At 30.5% G+C, this 19657-nt stretch overlaps 1 protein-coding gene across 2 annotated transcripts; it reads left to right on the top strand.

Moving 5' to 3' along the window:
* Nucleotides 1-4773: 4773 nt before the first annotated feature.
* LOC100814801 (uncharacterized) lies at nt 4774-18480 on the top strand. Of its 2 annotated transcripts, none has more exons than XM_006586977.4 (19): nt 4774-5263; nt 6054-6362; nt 6719-6913; nt 7103-7186; nt 8305-8364; nt 8642-8686; nt 9594-9799; nt 11081-11551; nt 12277-12403; nt 12490-12687; nt 12792-12881; nt 13396-13458; nt 14181-14255; nt 14356-14406; nt 14750-14830; nt 16363-16497; nt 16702-16809; nt 17203-17268; nt 18165-18480. In XM_006586977.4, exons 2-19 carry the CDS (start codon nt 6060-6062, stop codon nt 18231-18233), a joined length of 2427 nt encoding a protein of 808 aa, XP_006587040.1. In that variant the 5' UTR covers nt 4774-5263; nt 6054-6059; the 3' UTR covers nt 18234-18480. The 2 variants fall into 2 exon arrangements, with proteins under 2 accessions (XP_006587040.1, XP_003534946.1); XM_003534898.4 differs by lacking the exon at nt 4774-5263 and adding an exon at nt 5296-5557.
* The last annotated feature ends 1177 nt before the right edge of the window (nt 18481-19657 follow it).

Here is a 19657-nt window from a genome sequence, read left to right as displayed (position 1 = left end):
AAAATTAACTGAAATATCTTATCTAACATAATATTTATTTGCATGATGAATAAGATTAAGGTCATTTAATAAATAATTAAACAAATATTGCGACTTTGGTTTATCCATATTTGATGCAAATAGCATCTTCGAATAAGAAAGGCCTCTTATGGGCCATCGCCTTAGGTTAATTAATTACGTGATAATAATATTATCGTTTAATTAATTATTTGATTGATAAGTATTGACAATAGGAGTTGTCTTAAAAAAGAAAAGACAGTAGAAATATTCATTTGCAAGCATTTCTTCTATAGTTCCATGTCAAATCTTCTCATATGGGAGATTATTAAATCACATGTTTTCTTCAGCTGAAACACGGATTGTGAAAGTCTTCTATAAACACAATCCTTAAGCATCATATTTATACACACCCAATAAAATAAGGACACATTATTAAAATGAAAAAAGAAAAAGTTCTTTCAACTGATCCCTTCTTTCTCGTTCTCTCACTTGACCATTATCTCTTTTGACCTCCTTGAACACTGAACCCACCATGAATGGATCGCAACTTCGCATGGGAAAGAGGGTGAGAAAGAATAGATCAATGAGTTGGGCTGTTGGAACCAGAAACAATTCTCATTATTTTTTTATATCTATATCAATAGAGAAGTGAGATATCTCTTTTGATAATCACCTTTTGGTTTTCATTTTTATAAAAATTATTTTCATTCTTCAAAACTTATATTTTTGTTTTGTTCATGTAATCACCCATATTATATAAATGGTTCATGGTAGTAGCACTTACTTTATATAAATTTTTACTTTCTTCAAAACACAATAATTATATATATTTTCATTTTTTTAATAAACGAAGTCAGAACAAATACTCTACATTATAATTTGGAGCAAGTTTGGACGCAATGTAGTGGAATGACGACGACAAAGGAAGACGGTGGTGCAAAGATGGACAACGCAAAGTCCTATTAGAGGAGCACCGATGAGGACCACGAAGAAAAGTGTATAAATATTGTTTTTACAGTTTTTGATGGTTTTCAAGCAAAAAAATTTTGTGCTAATGCTATTAAGCAAAAGTAATTAGTAGAATAAAGGGGAATAGATTGGATTCTTTCCACTTCTTTTTCACTCTTTACTTAAATGGTAAGACAAATAGTTTTTAATTTGTATTAATATTATTTTTATATAATTATTTTCTTCCTTTTTCTTATTTTCTTTATACTTTTCTTTTGATAATGTACAAAGATCTCTCTACATCAATATACACAACCATCTCTATTAAATCAAATATAAATCTATCTATTTTTTTTTATTTTAAAATTTATTTTCATTTTGTTATTTCTTGATTTTAAAACTCATTTTGATTTTAAAATTGATTATTTTTTAATGTATTCATGAACAATCATGGTAACATATTTGTCAATTTTAAAACTTCTACTAAATCAAATTTGCAAATAACTAATTCTTCTTAATCTCTAACTTCATTTTAATTTTTTTAAACCTACCAACTAATAATAAATACTTGTCATTTTTTAATTTAAAACTCATTTTATAGATATATTTGTGAATTTTAAAATTATCCATTTTTTTTTGTTTTGTGTTTTTGTATAGAACTCTTCCTTGTTAAACTGCTAAGTTAACAAAATTAACAATTAATTTAAATTTAGATATTTGTTAGTTTTAAAATAGGTTTTGATGTTATATCTATCTACCTAAAAAAATTTCATATTAGTGTTTGATTACTAACATTTATTAGGGATTATTTTAATTTTTTTGTTGGTTTACATAGTTTGTAGTTTTTTTTAAGGTAGTTTGTCATTTTTTAATAAGTTGGTTTCCTTTTGTAGATCAAAGAAAAATAAAAAGAAGATCATGGATGTGTGTGTCATGTCATATAGATTTTGATAATGCTAGAATGAAGACCAAGACCCATTATATTATAAATGTGAAAATAATTGATGCAAACGTTTTGCAATTAGTAAGAAAATAAATATAGAAGATTAATAGGATAAAAGAATTGGTTGTTGATTTTAATTACTTATCTTATTTAAATTGCTACATTAATACATATTATCTTATTACATTTTAATTTGAATTATTATGTTATCTTTTCAATTTGGAGTAATACATCTAAGCATATAAGAAAAATCATGTCTCTAAATGATAAACAAATATAATATTGATCAATAGTAAATAAATATTTTACAACATATCCAACAAACTTATAAAAAAAATGATCGTTAAAATGTGAATTGAACATGAGAAATTATATAAAGTACCTCACAATCTAATATTCTTCTTAAAAAATATTAATCATGTCTAAATTCATCCAAAAGTTTTATGTGTCCTAAACTAATTTAGTAATTTATGTTATTTTGTTAAAAGTATGTGAAAAAATGAGGTTTTTAAATATAAAAAAGAAAAAGAAGTACCAAAAATTAATAATGAAATAAAGAAAAAAAATTAACAATAGAGAAACAATTTTTGAAAAATAATGTGAGATATTTGTGATAGAATTTATTGAGTTAGAAAAAATATATACACATAATTATATTATTTATTTATAATTTTTATTATAAATGATGATAAATATATAATAGAAACATAAAAATATATTCCTTTTATTCCTATTTATAAAATCCAAGTTCACATTACAATTTAGTAATTAATTTTTAATAATTTATTTTATTAAGTTATACTATTATGTAGTCACAATGTATAATAAGAAAAATCGTTACAATATATTAAATTTAACATAACAAAAATACAATAGCATAATAAAAATGTTTTAAATTAGAAAAAATAATTTACCTTAAACCAATATTCACATCCATTAGAATATGAGATATATTAATTTTAGCATAATAAAAATTACAAAGAATATTAAATTTCAATATTCACATCCATTAGAATATGAGATATATTAATTTTGGCATAATAAAAATTACAAAGAATATTAAATTTCAATATTCACATCCATTAGAATATGAGATATATTAATTTTAGCCTAATAAAAATTACAAAGAATATTAAATTTAGCATAATAGAAATGTGGACATATAAACGTGACATGTGTTTTCGCTAGTTTTAATAATGTGTTCTTATTTTATGGGATGTGCCTAAATATCATGAGTTAGTACAAGACTTTCTTGGTCAAGAAAATAATTCATATTTTTTTAGTTTTATAAATAATTATAAAGATATCTTCTTTCATTTTATTTCTTATTTTAATAGATATATAAAATGGTGAAAATATTTTTATTCTAAGGTTTATAATATTTTTTAAAAGGTGAAAACATTGTTAATTTTATCAAATCAAATTCTTTGAAAATACTTTTTTTTAAAAAAATAGATAATATTTTTTATAGTTATTTATAAACCCCATATACCTCATGAGCAAAGAAAATTATACGTTTTTTTGGAGAATAAGCTGGGGAAACCCCCAAGAAATTATACATTAAGATTAAATAAAAAATTATATTAACTATATCTCTTGAAAGTAACATGTTAAGAATTTATTTTTTAAAAATATGGTACCAGATAAAACAAGAAAAATCGTACAAGATAGAGATACAAGTTATAAAATAATTTTTTATCTTGTATATCGTTTGACGAATAATAAATAATATAAGTAAAATAATATAACATTTACTAAAATACTTAATATTAATTATCTTAATACAATTTTTTTTATCAAATTTTATATGTTTTACCAAAATAAAAAGAGAGATGCTAGAATTAAAAAAAATTGATATTTCCTTCTTAAAATGATTACACTGTTACTATTTTTTCAGTTAAAGAGATAGAAATACGGGTGCATTATTTTAATACTTTGTACCTGAAAAAAAAAATGTCTCATGTTTTTTAATACAAAAATTAGAGATTTTATCAAGTGTTTATCTACTTGATTTGTGTTGTTTTTTAATCTTTTTTAAATCAAGGGCGGAATAAAAATATTTATTCTATCTAGTATTATAATTTTTGACGAATCAAAGGGACCCTAAGTATATTTTATAGAAATTTAGCTGCATGAAATATTTATTATATATATATATATATATATATATATATATATATATATATATATATATTAATTTAAGACAATATTTTTCCATATAATTAAAATTTTTCTATTTTAATTCAATCTTAATTATCTTGCTCAATTGCATAAAACTTCCCTATAATTTTTTTATAACAATGATTTTTTTATAGCATTTTTTTTCAAGAATTTAATATTATTTTATTATAAATAATTTTAATACATAATTATATAAAAAATTATTATAAAATGTGAACTTATTAATCGATTAATAACATAATTATATAATTATATAATTTTGCAAGATTTTTTCCTTCTAATTTTCGGTAATTTAATTCTACTGAATCTTTCTCAAGCTTAATTATATAATAAAAGATTATTCTCTTGAACTTTATTTGTCTATATTTCATTCATCCAACACAAGTTAACAATTTATAAATTTAAAACTAAATAATAAATTCTATCCTTTATTTATTCAGTTTAAATGTATATTAAGTTGAAAAAATAGATGCAAATTTAATCAATATAAGATCATTTATAAAAATAAAAAAAATAAAAATGGTATTCACTCAATCTTAATAATTGTTCGCTGAATCTTATTTCCTTTTAGTCTTTTTATGTTTTTTCTTCTTCAAAATAAATTTTTTTGACAGAATAAAATATATACTATTGTCCCTGCAAATAATAGGCCTTAATTATATATGTATATAAAAAAGAAGCAATAATATTAAGATTCGAGAACGAGAATATGCAAGTGTGAGTGGGACGATGGGGTGAGAAACAGGAGTACGCAACATCCAATCCAACGATCCAAACAAAACTGCAAAACAATATACAATTGAATAGCAGTGGCGTTTCGACGCGCACGAAGCTTCTTCTACTTCTTCCACTGCGCCACATTCATTCATTCAATTTTATTGTTTTTACCCTAATTACTATCGCCAACCCCCTTTTTTTTTTTCTTCTTCTTCCTTTTTTCAATTTCGATTGCATGGACCATTTCCCATTCTAACACCTACAATTTTTCTTTAATATTTTCTCGTCCCTGAGGCAGAGAAAAAAAGAAAAAACTACCGAAGAAGTTGATGAATTAATTTAATCTTAATTCTTAAATATTTTTTCTCTTTCTCTTTCCAACCTCAACCCCACCCTTAAGCCTCTCTCTCTCTCTCTCTCTCTCTCGCTCTCTCTCTCTCTATTCTATTGCTTCCTTTTTTCCGCTATTTTCTGGTAAGTTTTTTTTTTTTTTTTTGTGGGTTTTCCGATTTCAGCTGTGTGTTTGTTCAATTCAACTTCTACCCTTCTCTGTTTTGTTTTCTTTTTTTCATAATTTTTATTTATTTTATTTACGATCGTGTTGCTTGAATTCGATTAAATGTTTTTTTTTAAAAAAAAATTGTTTATTTTAGGTATATTGGTCCACTTGTGCATCGGGTTTTCACCCTGTTTGTGCTTTTCGGTTTGTGGAACAGAGTAGAACATGAAACAGAAGATAGTTATGGTGTAGCTTTGAAGAAGCTATGAGTATGAAATCTGTAGCACGCGTTATTAGTGCTAAAATGGATTTTTTTTATAAATTTTGTAATACTTAAGCTTTTTTGTTGATGACAAGTTATATGTGGAATCTTTTAGGAGTTTATTTTATTTTTTTGATGAAATGATGCGGTTGTAGGTTCATCGTTTGGTTTGCTTTATTGCTATCGATTATAATTTGCTGATGACACTTCTGAAGAGCTCAATATCACATATTTTTAGTTGTGGATTGCCATGTTTAATAAATAAATTTGAAGTTCTACTTGAAAAAGGCTTGTTTTCTAAGCATATGATGTGTATAGTCAGTTTTTGGTGACTTGTTAGTATATTTGTTCATAGCTGTCACTATTTTATGCTGGCTTGCATTATAATCAAGCATTAACATATTTGAGATATATTGTAGCTTTAGTTTGAGTGATACTTTGTTTGAATTGATCTTGCTTCTTAGAGAGTATTACTTATTGAAATCATTGTTATGTTTGTGAAGGAACAAATGGCTGGAGTGACAAAGGAGGAAGAGAGGGGTAGTCCTAGTTGGGGTGCTTCATTTTTTACGCAGACAACAGAGGATGTGGCTAGAGCTGTTGCCACTGCTATGAATTCTCAGAGGCCATCTGTGGTATATTCATTGAAAAATGATCATGGTGGCAGCCAACTTCAAAGGCTGCAGTATCAAGTTACGAAAATGATAAAAGGATTTTCTAGCCCTCCAGAAGTTAAATATACAAATTACAATCCGGAAATCTTGACAACTCAGAAGCGTCAATGGGCTGCAAACTTTCAGTTGCAGTACACGGTAAAACTAAAATCTGCTTATTGAATACATGAGAAGTGAGAAGTAGATGTTTGTTATACACTAAACAATAAAGAAATTTAAGTTGGTTGATACTGTTGGATTTTTGGTCCTTGGATTTTAATGCTTTTTTTTCTTTGTTCTTCCTTTAGCGGTTTGGCCCTAGCATCAGTTACTTGAAAATTCAGTTGTTTCCCCTTTCACCTTAGATCATAGCTACACGTGTTTGTTCTTGTTACATGTCATTATCAGTGTTTTTAGTTTTGTGCCTTTTATTTTGAAAGCACAAAAACTCATACTAATTCCTTGGAATTGGATTCTTCTCGGACACTGATACACTCTCATATTTGATTTCACAGGACCATAAGTCTTGGAAGGAGCCAACAAAGCTGTTTGAAAGCATGGTGGTTGCTGGACTTCATCCTAATTGTGATATTCAGGCACTGCAAAGGCAATGTTTTTTAAGAAAGTCTGAAGGCCCTGGTAAATTGAGAAGTGCACTTGGTTATCAGAATCAGTCCCGTGTGGAAGTGGAACCCAATCTAGAACCTCAGGTTTTGATTGAATTACTATGTACTATAGTGATAATTATTGTTACTGCCTCTCGTCCTAGTACTGTTTTTTTTTTAAAACAGTATTATTGCTATGTCCACTACAACTTTCATTGGTTTCCGTTCTGAATCTTAGTTATGTGTTAACATCTATCGGTTTCATGAAAACTTTACATTTAATTTTTTTTCCAGGTTTTATTTGTTTACCCTCCAGAAAAACAGCTGCCTCTTAAAGGCAAGGATCTTCTCTCTTTCTGCTTCCCTGGAGGCTTGGAGGTTAGGTGTATGCACAATGAACTTCTAATTTTCTCCCTATCCATTTGATGTCATTACTATCTCTATCATCATCACCATCACTATCAATAGTATGCACAATGAACTTCTAATTTGCCCCCATCCATTTGATGTCATTACTATTAATATCATCATCACCATCACCATTAGGGAATTATCTTGACAATTAAAAGGAAAAAGTTGTAGCTTTTTGAGAGATATTTGTCCCCCAATTTTGATATTATGGAAAAGGCACTGGTATTTTCTTTTTGTTTTTATGGACCTCTAGCATTAGCGTATTGTTTTGACAAACAAAAAAGGCCAGGGAAAGTTGTAGCTTTTTGAGAGATATTTCCCCCCTCAAATTGATATTATGTAAAAGAGCTTTTAATTCATATGAAGGTTTCAAACTTTATCTTCCTGGGTGTGTCTGTCTTTTGTGCTATTTTCTTTTGTTATTAAGGAGTTTGAATTTATTGATGTTGTTATTTTGAAATCAAAGAACATAATTAATGCCATCTGAAGAGGCAAGGATGGGGTGGGATAGGATAAATAAGGCTTGACACTTGACTCTCATGAAAGCCTTAAAGACTAAGGGCCGCTTGGATAAACAGCTTAATTAAGGTCTTAATGAATAAGTACTTATTCTGTAAGAAGCATTTATGTATAAGTTGTTTCTATAATCAAAGGGGGAAGTATGGTCAAACTGTTTGGTATAAGTTGTAAGTTGTTGATCATAGCTGTCCTGGAGAGTTCATTGAAAAAATCTGAAAACAGCTTATGAACATATCATAAGCTATTTGCATAAGCTCTCCCAAACTGTTACACAACTACTTGTGTCATAAGCCCAAATGAGCTGTAAATAAGCTCTTCCAAATGGGGCCAAAGAGAACATAATTGTTACCAAATAAACACTTACATTGATTAGGTACTCACAGTAACAGTAAACAAAAAGCATCTTGATGAATCAGAGTGATTAATATTACTTTGAATTAAAAAATTTTCGTTAATTATTTGAATACTCAATATGTACAGTGAGTCGTAGATTTATTTGTTTTCATGCCAATAACTTATGTGGAGCTTACACTTAGGTTTTTCTTTTTCCTGGATCTGACTTTTAGGTTAATGCTGTTGAGAGAACCCCTTCCATGAGTGAGTTGAACGAAATTCTATTTGGGCAGGTATTTATGATATATTTTGCTTCCATTAATATTATGCATTATGCAAATTGTCTTTGTTAATATGAAATTATTTTTCCTTCCCCTTTTAATTACTTGACCATTAGTAACAGACAGTCTTAAATGATATATACCTTTGTTAATCTGGTTACTTTGCATCTACAACTTCATTGTATACAGACCCAGTGTATTAGATTACCAATTTATATGATGAAGTTGGAGGGTGTCAAAAGTTTCTAAACACTGATGCTTAGCTGTGTTTGTATATTGATTTATGCAGGAACACCTTAAACAAAGGGATCCGTCTTTTGTATTTAGGCTACAGGTAACTTAAGTGATTGAATTGTTACATTGATTCAACTTTCTTATATTTTCTTATTAATATTCTCTTTCTTCCTTACTTCTATCTTTTCTTATATTTTCTTATATATTCTAAGGATGAAAATTGGATCACAGGAAACTTTTAGAAATGTATTTTGGAACTATATATTTCATAACAGAAATATACTATTCATCTATCTTTTCATTTTTATTTTCCATTCAACGTATCTTCCTAAATTATTCTTAGCAATTAGCAAATGTTATTTGAAAATTACTGAAAAGGAGTTACTGTTTAGGATTATTTAACCACTCAATTGTATAACAATATTCAGAATTGTTAATGAGTAACCACTTCTGGACTTAATTAACCGCTTTAGTATTAACTTGTTCCTAAGGTGCAAATATTTTAATCAAGAATTCCTTTTTACCATTTGAAGAGGTTTATAGCTGGACCAGCATTAGTTTGGATTCTTTTGCAGATGTTTTTGGAGCTTAATTTAATTCAGTCTACATTTGTAAGTTTTGAGGTTTACCTCTTGTGGTGCATAAAAGGCTTATATACTCTCATTTAAGCTAAGAATCTGCTTCTAGTTGCCTGTGCTAAGCATATATTTATACCATCCTAAAATTAACTTCAAATTTCCCTTTGAGTTCTGAAGGGAAACATTTTTTGTCAGCCTTGTGATTTTCTATATCTCTTCAAACTTGCTTTTCTTTCCAAAATCACCTATGAAGTAAACAGTGTCTTAAGGACCTGTTGACTGGTCATTTGTTTAGTTGATCCTTAAGTTTGAATACTTAATAGCTTCACCTATAACTGTAAGTCTACCTTATTGTTTTAAGTTTTTTATATTGTTCTCATTCCTGTACTCACAATGCTACTTTCTTTTGGGCTTTTTTTAATGCCACAGGGTGCGGATAATTCAACACTTTATGGGTGCTGTCTCTTAGTTGAAGAGTTAGTGCAAAAACCCTCTGGATTTCTCTCCCTGATTTCTGATAAGCAGTTGACTTATTCTCCTTTGAAACGCCAACGGCATATATTAACCACACAGAGATGTTACTGCATTCTCTCAAGGCTCCCATTTTTTGAATTGCACTTTGGTGTATTAAATAGGTAGGTATTCATAACAATCCTGAGTTCCCTCCCCTATGAGGGGTGAGATGTTGATGATATTTGCTATATCTTGTCATTTGTTGTATTAATTTTTGGAAGGATGGTTCTGTTAGTATTAACAAGTGATCTGTTGTGTCTTGTATGCACCAAAAGTGTGTCAAGTAACTGCTACTCATCTGCTGCAGGTTTATAGAATTAATGTGTAGTACTTTCTGAAACATATATGTGCTAGACTGCTAGTATTTTGTATGTTTTGTGAAGTTGACTTGCAAGTGTGATTGCAATATTAAACATTTTTTTAAGTCAGAATCCCACTATATATTTTATTTCCTTTTATAGATAGGATTTAAATCCCATTATTAGGAGATTTGATTAGCTGCATATTTTGTATTTATGACCAGGAATCATTGACCCTTATAGGAATTGACAGTGGGTACAATGATGAGCATTAGTTCAGGAGTTTCCTTTTTTAGATTACCTTGTATTCTATTTAAGAGCACATGCTCTTATATCAATATGAATCAGAAAATTATCCTCTGACAACATGCAATAAGACAACATGCAATAAGCAAAGTTTAATAGCAAGGAATTCATGTACTCGGGCTAAACATCCACACCCCAATGTAGGTTTCTGGAGGATAAAAAGCCAGTTTTATTGATGTCCAAATATTAAGTGAAGCAAATAATATATTGGCTGAAAGTAACTGGAAATGGTTCAATTTTTGCGGGAGCTAAGATGTAGTTTGTTGTAGCATAAATTTGGCTTGTACATAGAGGAGTAAACTTTACTATTGTACATAGGTGAACAAACTTTTATACTTGTCTGTTGTACATAGGAAATATTTAGTGGTTCATTTGTCCCTTGGCTTTAGATTTCAATGCTTGTGATTATTTTTCTTACCTCTTGCAGGGCCTTCTCAAATAAAATTAGTAGTTATATTTGGAAGATAAAGTGAAATATTTTCCACCATTTAGATTCTTAGTGTCATAAAAAAGGATACTTGAAAAAAATTGGTAGAGACCATTAAGAATGCTATTGTTTTTGATAGAGCCCAATGGAATTGATTGATCCATGTAACCAACTCCACCTCATGGGATAAGGCTTGTTTGTTGTTGCTTACATGATGGCATGTTGTTTGTTATCTGGTATTTGGTAAAATTATTTGAATTCTGCATATTATATGCTCGCATTTATTCTTATGTGTGATACTTGGAATGCTAGAATTGTTTGCCATCTAGCCTGACAATGCATTTATTCTTATTGTGCTGATATCATTGTAGCATCTTCATGCAAGAACGGCTAGAGCGGTTGACGGGAAGTGTTGGAGATTTAAATTTAGAATATGTTGAAGGTAGCTGCGAGGAAGAAAATTTGGAGGAAAAATCAGAGTGCATGTTGGTGAATGATAGATTAGAAGATAGACATGATGACAATCCAAGGATTTCTCAATCAAGCCTAAGAAATTCCTCACCTGAAAACATTGAGGATGATAGTAATTATCCTGAGAAACACATTGTTAATGGGGATCTGCATACATTTAAGGAGAGAGTCAATGATGACAATGCCGTGCCTAGTGATCCTGAAACTGATAGAAAAACTGTCAAAGAATCTGGTCCTACAAATGCTGAAGATAGTGATTTGTATGGGGATGCTTTTGTAACAAACAAACAGTCTGAAGATAGGCGTTTACCAAATGCTATTCTACCACTCCTGCGCTATAGCCAGTATGAAAGCTCTGAATCTTCCTGCAGGTACAAGACATTGATTGTCCAGTACATTTAGTCTGCATTTATGCTAACAAACATTATGTAATGGAGCTTCATGTGCTTTCTCATGGATGTGTTTTCTTTTGTGGTCAGATCTGAAAGTACTAATAATAAGAAGTTTTGTATGAGTGTCGTTTGAAGCACTTTAATTCTTTATAGGTTCAAATAAAAGTCCAGTGCATTTATTCCTTGACTTCATTTAACAGCAGATATGTTGGTGGATTTTTATTTACGCAAGGTGGGAGTCATAAAGTTGTATTTATTAGTATTACTTTATGTTCCCTGGTATATTCTTGTTCATGCCACATGAAATAAGTTGATGTGGAATAATGTAGAGACATAGAATGAGTCACAGTAGCGACCCATTGTGTTTCTAACTTCATATCTGCTGTGGTTTCTTTTTCTTTTTGAGGTTGCATTCTGCACATAGAATTCCTATTTTTCTTTCACATTACTTCTTTCTTTCTAATAAATTATCTTTACTTATCCAAACAAATCCAGATGTATTTACACAATTATCTTTTAGAGTGACTGTACTTTATGGTTTATTATATAATATATTATATTTCTGTCCACTTCTTCCAAGTGGTTATATAAAACATATTGTCTGTTTTATGCCGTTTTCAAGGTTAACCCTGTGAAGGATATTTTAGGCATTTTTTATTGTTCATTATTATAAATGACGTATCTTATACAACTGCTTCATGCAGTTTTCAGGGTTCTCCTTGTGATGACAGAAATTTTAGGAGTGATGCTGATGATACTGAGACAGAAGATGCTTCATTCTCTGGCCAAGAGGATTTAAATGACCTAAATGATATTCTTGAATGGGCGAAGGTTTGTAATTTAAATTCACCTTGTACTGTTATTGTCTGGATTGTGTGTTGACATTTACAGCTGATGTTATTTTTATCAATTTCCAGGCAAATAACTGTGGACCATTACAGATTATAAGTGAGTATTATTGCTTAGCTTGCCCTGCAAGGGACTCAGCACTTAGGTTTCATCCTTTGGAACACCTGCATCCCTTGGAATATCACAGACCAGATGAGACAATTCTACATCTTGCCGGTTCAACTGTTGACTTGAAATCTTGCAGTACAGGTCTGGAATTTGCAGAGGTATGTTACATTAATTATAATGATTGGATTAGATTGCTTTTTCTCCCCTTAAGATTTAGGATATGTGTCTTCTGGATTGTATCATGTTTGTTTGTTCCTGTCAGGCACATAATTCTCTTTTGGCTGAGGAGGAGGCAACTGCATTATCTATATGGGCTGTAGCATGCATGTGTGGTACCTTGAGACTTGAAAATGTAATTTCTGTTTTAACTTGTGATTTTCTAGAATCTATGTTCTTATACCTAATATCTCAACATTTGTGGACATTTATCGCTCTATTTGCTTCTAGATTTAATGAGATCTGGTATTAATTGTTTTATTTGGTCACTTCAATTGTAGATAAACTTTTGGGGGGGGGGGGCACTATGAATGTTGGAATGACTTAATGTGTCAACTATTCACAAGAACCATGTAAAGAATATCAGGAAAATCATTTTGGAAGAACTGATTTGTCCTATGTGTCATTTTCATTAAATAGTCAGCAACTTTAAAAAGCAGGGATTATAGATGTTACAGATATTACGACTAATTTGTAGGAAAGGAAATCAATTCCTAACATTGGGATCTATACATGGTAATAAAATAACAGTTGTAAACAGTTAAAGACGTGATTAAATAATAAGTATAACAGCCTAGATGGCATTAACATAATGCTTATCCGTTTGAGCCCTGCATGTTTGTTTGAATGGTTGTATGTCTATTCTGCAGGTGTTAACATTCTTTGCAGGAGCTCTACTGGAGAAGCAGATTGTTTTTGTCTGTTCTAATTTGGTATGTCTTGTGCCTCAAATTATGTTAGTAATGATATTGTGAATATTATTAATTTTCTCTACTCAATTTTTATATTGATGTTAAAATTATTTGAGTCATTGGTTGGACTCTTGTACATGCTTTTTTTCCTTCAGATTTATTGTTATTCCTTCATTACTGTCCCCTGCTCTATTAGGAACAATAGTAATTATATTTGTATTTTAGCATCTTTCCCTTGCTCTATTAGGAATGGCAGTTCTTGAATTTGAATTTTGATGTTCCCATTTTGGCCTTGCTGACGTGCTCATACATATTTAATCAGCCATTTTTCTACTTATTTGTATTTTGTAATGTACAGCACCAGAAGTTGTGTTAATTGTTTTAGATCTTGCGAATGTGCATATTGTCTTTTTACAGATTGATTACATTCATGATGAAATATGGATAGCTTTGCTGTGCTTTTGACCTGATCATTGATTTGCTGATTTGGAGAGTTTATTTGTATTTTGTAATGTACAGCACCAGAAGTTGTGTTAATTGTTTTAGATCTTGCGAATGTGCATATTGTCTTTTTACAGATTGATTACATTCATGATGAAATATGGATAGCTTTGCTGTGCTTTTGACCTGATCATTGATTTGCTGATTTGGAGAGTTTAATTGTCATAAATTAGCATCTCACTTGTATTGTTGATATTTAATCATAGTCCTTAATGGAAACATTTTGCTTCTTTCATGATCAGGGAATCCTATCTGCTTCAGTTTTATCAGTTATTCCACTAATCCGGCCCTACCAATGGCAAAGCTTGCTTATGCCAGTTTGGTTTCTCTCTTTTCAGATTAAAAATCAATATTAATTTTCTTAATTTTTAACATCACTTCTCCACCTTAGTATTTGATAAGAGCATACTCTTCCAGGTTTTACCAAATGGCATGCTCGAGTTTCTGGATGCACCTGTCCCCTACATAGTGAGTATTCTAGTCCTGCTTTACTATCAAGAGTAATATCTGCTTTATGTCAGAAAATGATTATTTATTTGTTTGGAATTTGAATTTACCTGTTCTTTTAAATCCATGTTCAGGGCTTGCTCTTGTACACGCCCCATTATTATTACTTATAATGATATTGAATATAGTGTGTTGGAGCTTGTAAAGCCCATTTAATATTATCTTTCACAAATTGGAACATTAATATTAGAGTGGTCACTGTAGTGTTTAGTTCTAAATTTGGTTTCTACTGTTTTTTATCTTAGCCTTTTCTACTGAGTATATGATCTATGAGACCTGACTTGCTACAAAATTGATACTCTAGGTTGGTATCAAGAACAAGACCAATGAAGTTCAGTCAAAGTTAACTAATAATGTTATCCTGATTGACGTCAGCAGAAACCAGGTGTGTGTTTTTTTTCCTTTTCTTTTTCTGTTCTCCAATGCCATAAATCGTAGTCTCCACCCCCCCTTCCCCAACAGTATTTTATTCATTGAGGAATAGGTTGCATGACTACGTGTCTCCTCTTATCTTACAAAATTCATGGTTTTTTTTTTTGGTCAGCAAAATTAATATATATTGATATATGAGGGAGTACCAGAGGTACCATAGATACAAGAGTATGTAAGTAAGGCTGGTAAATCCTCATATCAGGATGAATACAGACTGATAGGAGCTTACTAGCCTACTACAAAGTGGCAAAAATTACAAAACCACAGCTGGTGTCACCCTAGTTTACAGAAAACCAGCTGGTAGATTGCTAGACCAATAGTTGAAATGCATTGTAAAGTTTTCCTCCATTGTTCTGAACCATGTCCATGCCAAAAACAGTGCATCTTCCAGCAACTTACTGCCATTGAATGGAGCATTCATGAAAATAACCTTATTTCTATGCTGCCAAATGGACCAATTTAGAGCTACCCACCAAAATAACCTTTTACAAAATTCATGGTTGAAAAGGAAGGAAACATTACTACACTTTGTTGACTTCATACTGCTTGATTATTATCATTTGCTTGCAACATACATTCACGGTTTCATATTCCGTGTTCCTTAAAAATTATCTGTTATCAAATTGGCAGCTATTTCTTTATATGGTAAGAAAGTGCTCAAATTGCTCATATATAATTAAGGTTTATAACTTGCTGAATTTTGTGAATATTAATGTGGACTAGCAGCTTATTGTCTTTTAGTTGTGTGGTAGATTGATGTGATTTGGCCTTGGGAACTTCAATTTTACTAATTTGATACCTAAACTTGTTGGAATTGTGATTGTTGCTTTTCCTATGATTGAGATGTATTAACAGATGCATATTTTAACTTTGGCAATGTATTTTGGCATCAATCTCTAATATGTTTCTTGTCATTGGTCATGTGATTGTTTCTTTCCTATTTTAACATATTGGAATTGTGTTTGTTCCGTATCTACTGATTTTTAACATTTAAAGGCCTAATATAACCACCGCCAGATTTAAATTTTACTAATTTACACCTGAAATTTGGACATCAATGCAATTAATTTAAAGCATTTCAGCAGCTTACTAAACTTGCAAATCTTATGATCCCATTAAAGCTTCTTCAGTTCAAGTCTTTTTGAAGTCAGTCCCCATACCAAATCAGGAACTTAGATTTTTTTATCTTCGAGTTTATGATTTTTTTGCTCTTGCACTCGATATGACCACAGTTCAACAAATTGTTTTATCTGACTAGATATTGTTTCTTAAGTTAAAAAGATAAAAGTAGTATCTATGGATGATATATTGTGGGTTTATGTGAGTGCAGACTTCCTTCAATATTGCCCTGAAAATGATTGGGGCTTAGCTTCTCAATTTTTGCTTTTTATAGTCATATTCTAAGTTCTAACTTCTATTATAATTTATTTTCAAGTTACAGAGATACACATGAACTCTTATCAAAATACTTTTTTTCCACAATAGGTGAAGTCATCAACAGTACCTCAACTGCCAAGGCAGAAAGAGTTAATCTCTTCTTTACGTCCTTATCATGAAACTCTTGTGGGAGAAAGTTACTTGGGTAGGAGAAGGCCAGTGTATGAATGCACGGAAGTGCAGGTGCGCTGCCCTTATGCATCATTTCATCATTATACATTACTCTCCCCTATGCATCTCTCCTTTTGCCTAATAGCTCATCATCATATTGTGGTTTAAAAAAATTCAAGTAGTTTGTGATAGGTTTGTAGAATATTTCCATGTCATATTGTCAACAACCATGTCACCATAATGTTATATCCTCATCATGTGTTGTTTTTCTCACAGACAGAAGCTGCTAAGGGGTTCCTATCGGAGTTAAGGTCTTATTTGGATTCTCTTTGCTATAACATTCGTTCTCATACAATAACCAATGTACAATCCAATGATGATAAGGTCTGTGTTTTTGTCATAACAGGAAACTGCATTACATTTTCATTTGTTATCTATTACATTTTTTCCATTTATCGCAAATGTATTTAATTGTAATTGATTCTCAACATAAAGAATCTACTACTTGGACTTCATTGAAAAGGAAAATATTGTAGTTAATCCCTTTATGTAGTGGTTAGTATTTAATTGATTCTCAACTTTTAACACTGTTTTCTTCGTCTCTATGCAAATTCTTATGCATTGAAATGAAGATGGTCATATTCTTAAGTTCAATAAGCAGAATTGTAATAATAATTGAACCAAGATTATGTAATTGAATCATTGTAATTCTTATGCATATTGTTGTTTGCAAAATATTCTAGTTAATAATTTAAATGTTATTGCATGTACCTTCAGGTATCCTTGCTTTTGAAGGAGAGTTTCATTGACTCGTTTCCTTATCGTGATCAGCCTTTCATGAAGGTTTGGCTCGTAAACTTTACTTCATGATTTATGCTAATTATGTTATTTACTTTCTGGTTTTAAATGACTGAACTGATTTACAAATGTATCTGATTTCCAAGTAGTCAAGTCCAATTCCAAAATCTATATCTATGTGAATATAATTCGAACTTAGTCATTGCCATCTTGGGATCACAACTAGGGCACTGTGTAAGCAGTTTCTTGCTGCAGTTTTTCTAGCTAAATTGACAAGACGAAGATAACTTGTAAAAATTGTGTTAAGGTGGTTTACACAAATGTACAACTAGCTAAGTCAACTTATTGGTTGCTGGTCTTGCAGATGCATGACTGCTTGAGAATCGTTGTCTTGTTTGTTATCTGAGACATGACCAATTTATTTTCAACTATTGAACCTGTTTGTGGGATATATATATATATATATATATATATATATATATATATATATATATATATATAACCAGTGACAAGCTTCCATCCATTGGCATCAGGCCAAGCAGGATTAAAATCTTGAGATTCATGTTGAACCTTACCGAGTGTCCTGTACACTTGGAAAATAGAAACGTATGGGTGGGTAGCTACTTGCTCAGCTGGATTTCCATGTAGTTCTTGCTTGGGTAATTGACTTTTTCTAACGTGTAAACGGATGTGATTGTTGATTTCTCTACTGCATATCTGTGTAGGAAACCAAATGAATTTGTATAATTAGCAGTAGTTTATACCTATACTCGGATTAAATGTAGTACAGTACTTATTTGTCAGCGTGATTAAATAATTTAGGCATGCTTATCTGTGTAATTTATTGACACATTTCTATCTTTGCATTGCCTTCATGTTCTTAGGTATTTATTCTCATATTACTAATGCGGATTTCTCCTTTGTTGTCTTGTGCTAAACAGCTTTTCGTGGATACACAGCTCTTCTCTGTTCATACAGATATTGTTCTCTCTTTCTTCCAAAAGGAATAACGCTATTTGGGAATATTACTGCCTTGCAAAGCTTGAACGCAAGTTCAGTGCTGTATTCTTAAATTATGTATGAGCTAAAATTTTCTCCCTACACGTGACGCCTAATGTTACCAGCTTAGGCTTGCCGCAACACCTGTATATAATTAGTTAGATAGTATATTTAATCTTAATAAGTGCTGTTAAGGTTTCATTCTATGTAAATGACATTTTTTCATACACCAAAGGTAAAAGTTATGCTTTATGCTCACAAGATACTGTGAACGCTAACACCTGAACCCTCCGTTACGTATCACTTGATTTCGATATGACCTAGTATGTTTAAATGGTCTTTAAATATGATGCAGAACTTGCTAGCAGAAAAGCCAAGTACGTTTTGTAAATCCTCGTAAACATATGGAAGGAATCATGGATATTCATTCATTATGAAGACCAACTGTACGCTTGAATATTTGTAATAATGTTCCTCCAATTACAAGCATTTCTCCTCCTTCCTCTAATTACAAGCATTTCAATTAAATTTCATATTGAGGTCTAGCTCAACTGGTTTGAATAGAATGTGAGTTATTGAAAAAAATTTGGTATTGGTTTTTATTTGTATGGATAAAAAAATAAAAAATAAAAACAAATTTCATGTCGACTGTTTCTGTTGGGTTAGCAGTAACCTTATTGTACTTTGGAGCACTTACTAAACATTCATTACTTTAAACATTTTACTAATACTTATTATTCTTAATACTTCATATCACTAATATTTATGTTTTTTTAGATTTGAATATGTTTTTTTATGATATTTCTTTTTAAATTTACTATTTTTTTTTGTTTTACTAATATTCAAATTTTTATTTTTATATTTATCGTTAGTCTGAATCCATTAAGTGATGATGTGATAAATTAATACTATCACGTTATTAATTAAGTGATGATGTGACAGACTAACAGAATAAGACGTCATCATTTAATAGACTTAGGATAACATCAGACAAGTAAAGTTTAAAAATATCAAGTAGTAAAAAAAAGAAATTAGGTAGTAAATTAAAAAGGAACTATATTAGGTATATGTTAAATATATTCAAAGTATTTTTTATATTAAAAGTATTCATAAAGGTTGAGGGTCAGCCAAATACAGTAAGACTTGATTGAGTGCAACTTAAAAACTCTCCTGATTCAAAAGGCAGTAGTAAAAGCAAAGGTTTCGTGTTTGGTGATCCATGGCCACTAACAAATGGGTGGTAGCTAGCAGACATGGACCTCTGGGTCCCTAGTCCTTACTACAGAGAAGGAAACAAACATTTCGGGTGCTTCATTCATGGTGTCTCTCATGGGGATCAAGCTTTATTAGATTTAACTACCTCATCGCTGTTTAGGTACTTTGCTCAGTTAACTGATATGACTTGACTGTTTCCTAACGAAAAAACAAACATTGT

Source organism: Glycine max, chromosome 9 (genome assembly GCF_000004515.6).
Source record: "Glycine max cultivar Williams 82 chromosome 9, Glycine_max_v4.0, whole genome shotgun sequence".
Lineage (NCBI taxonomy): Eukaryota > Viridiplantae > Streptophyta > Magnoliopsida > Fabales > Fabaceae > Glycine > Glycine max.
Note: the sequence above shows the minus strand (reverse complement) of the source record. Positions and strands in the feature narration are given on the sequence as shown.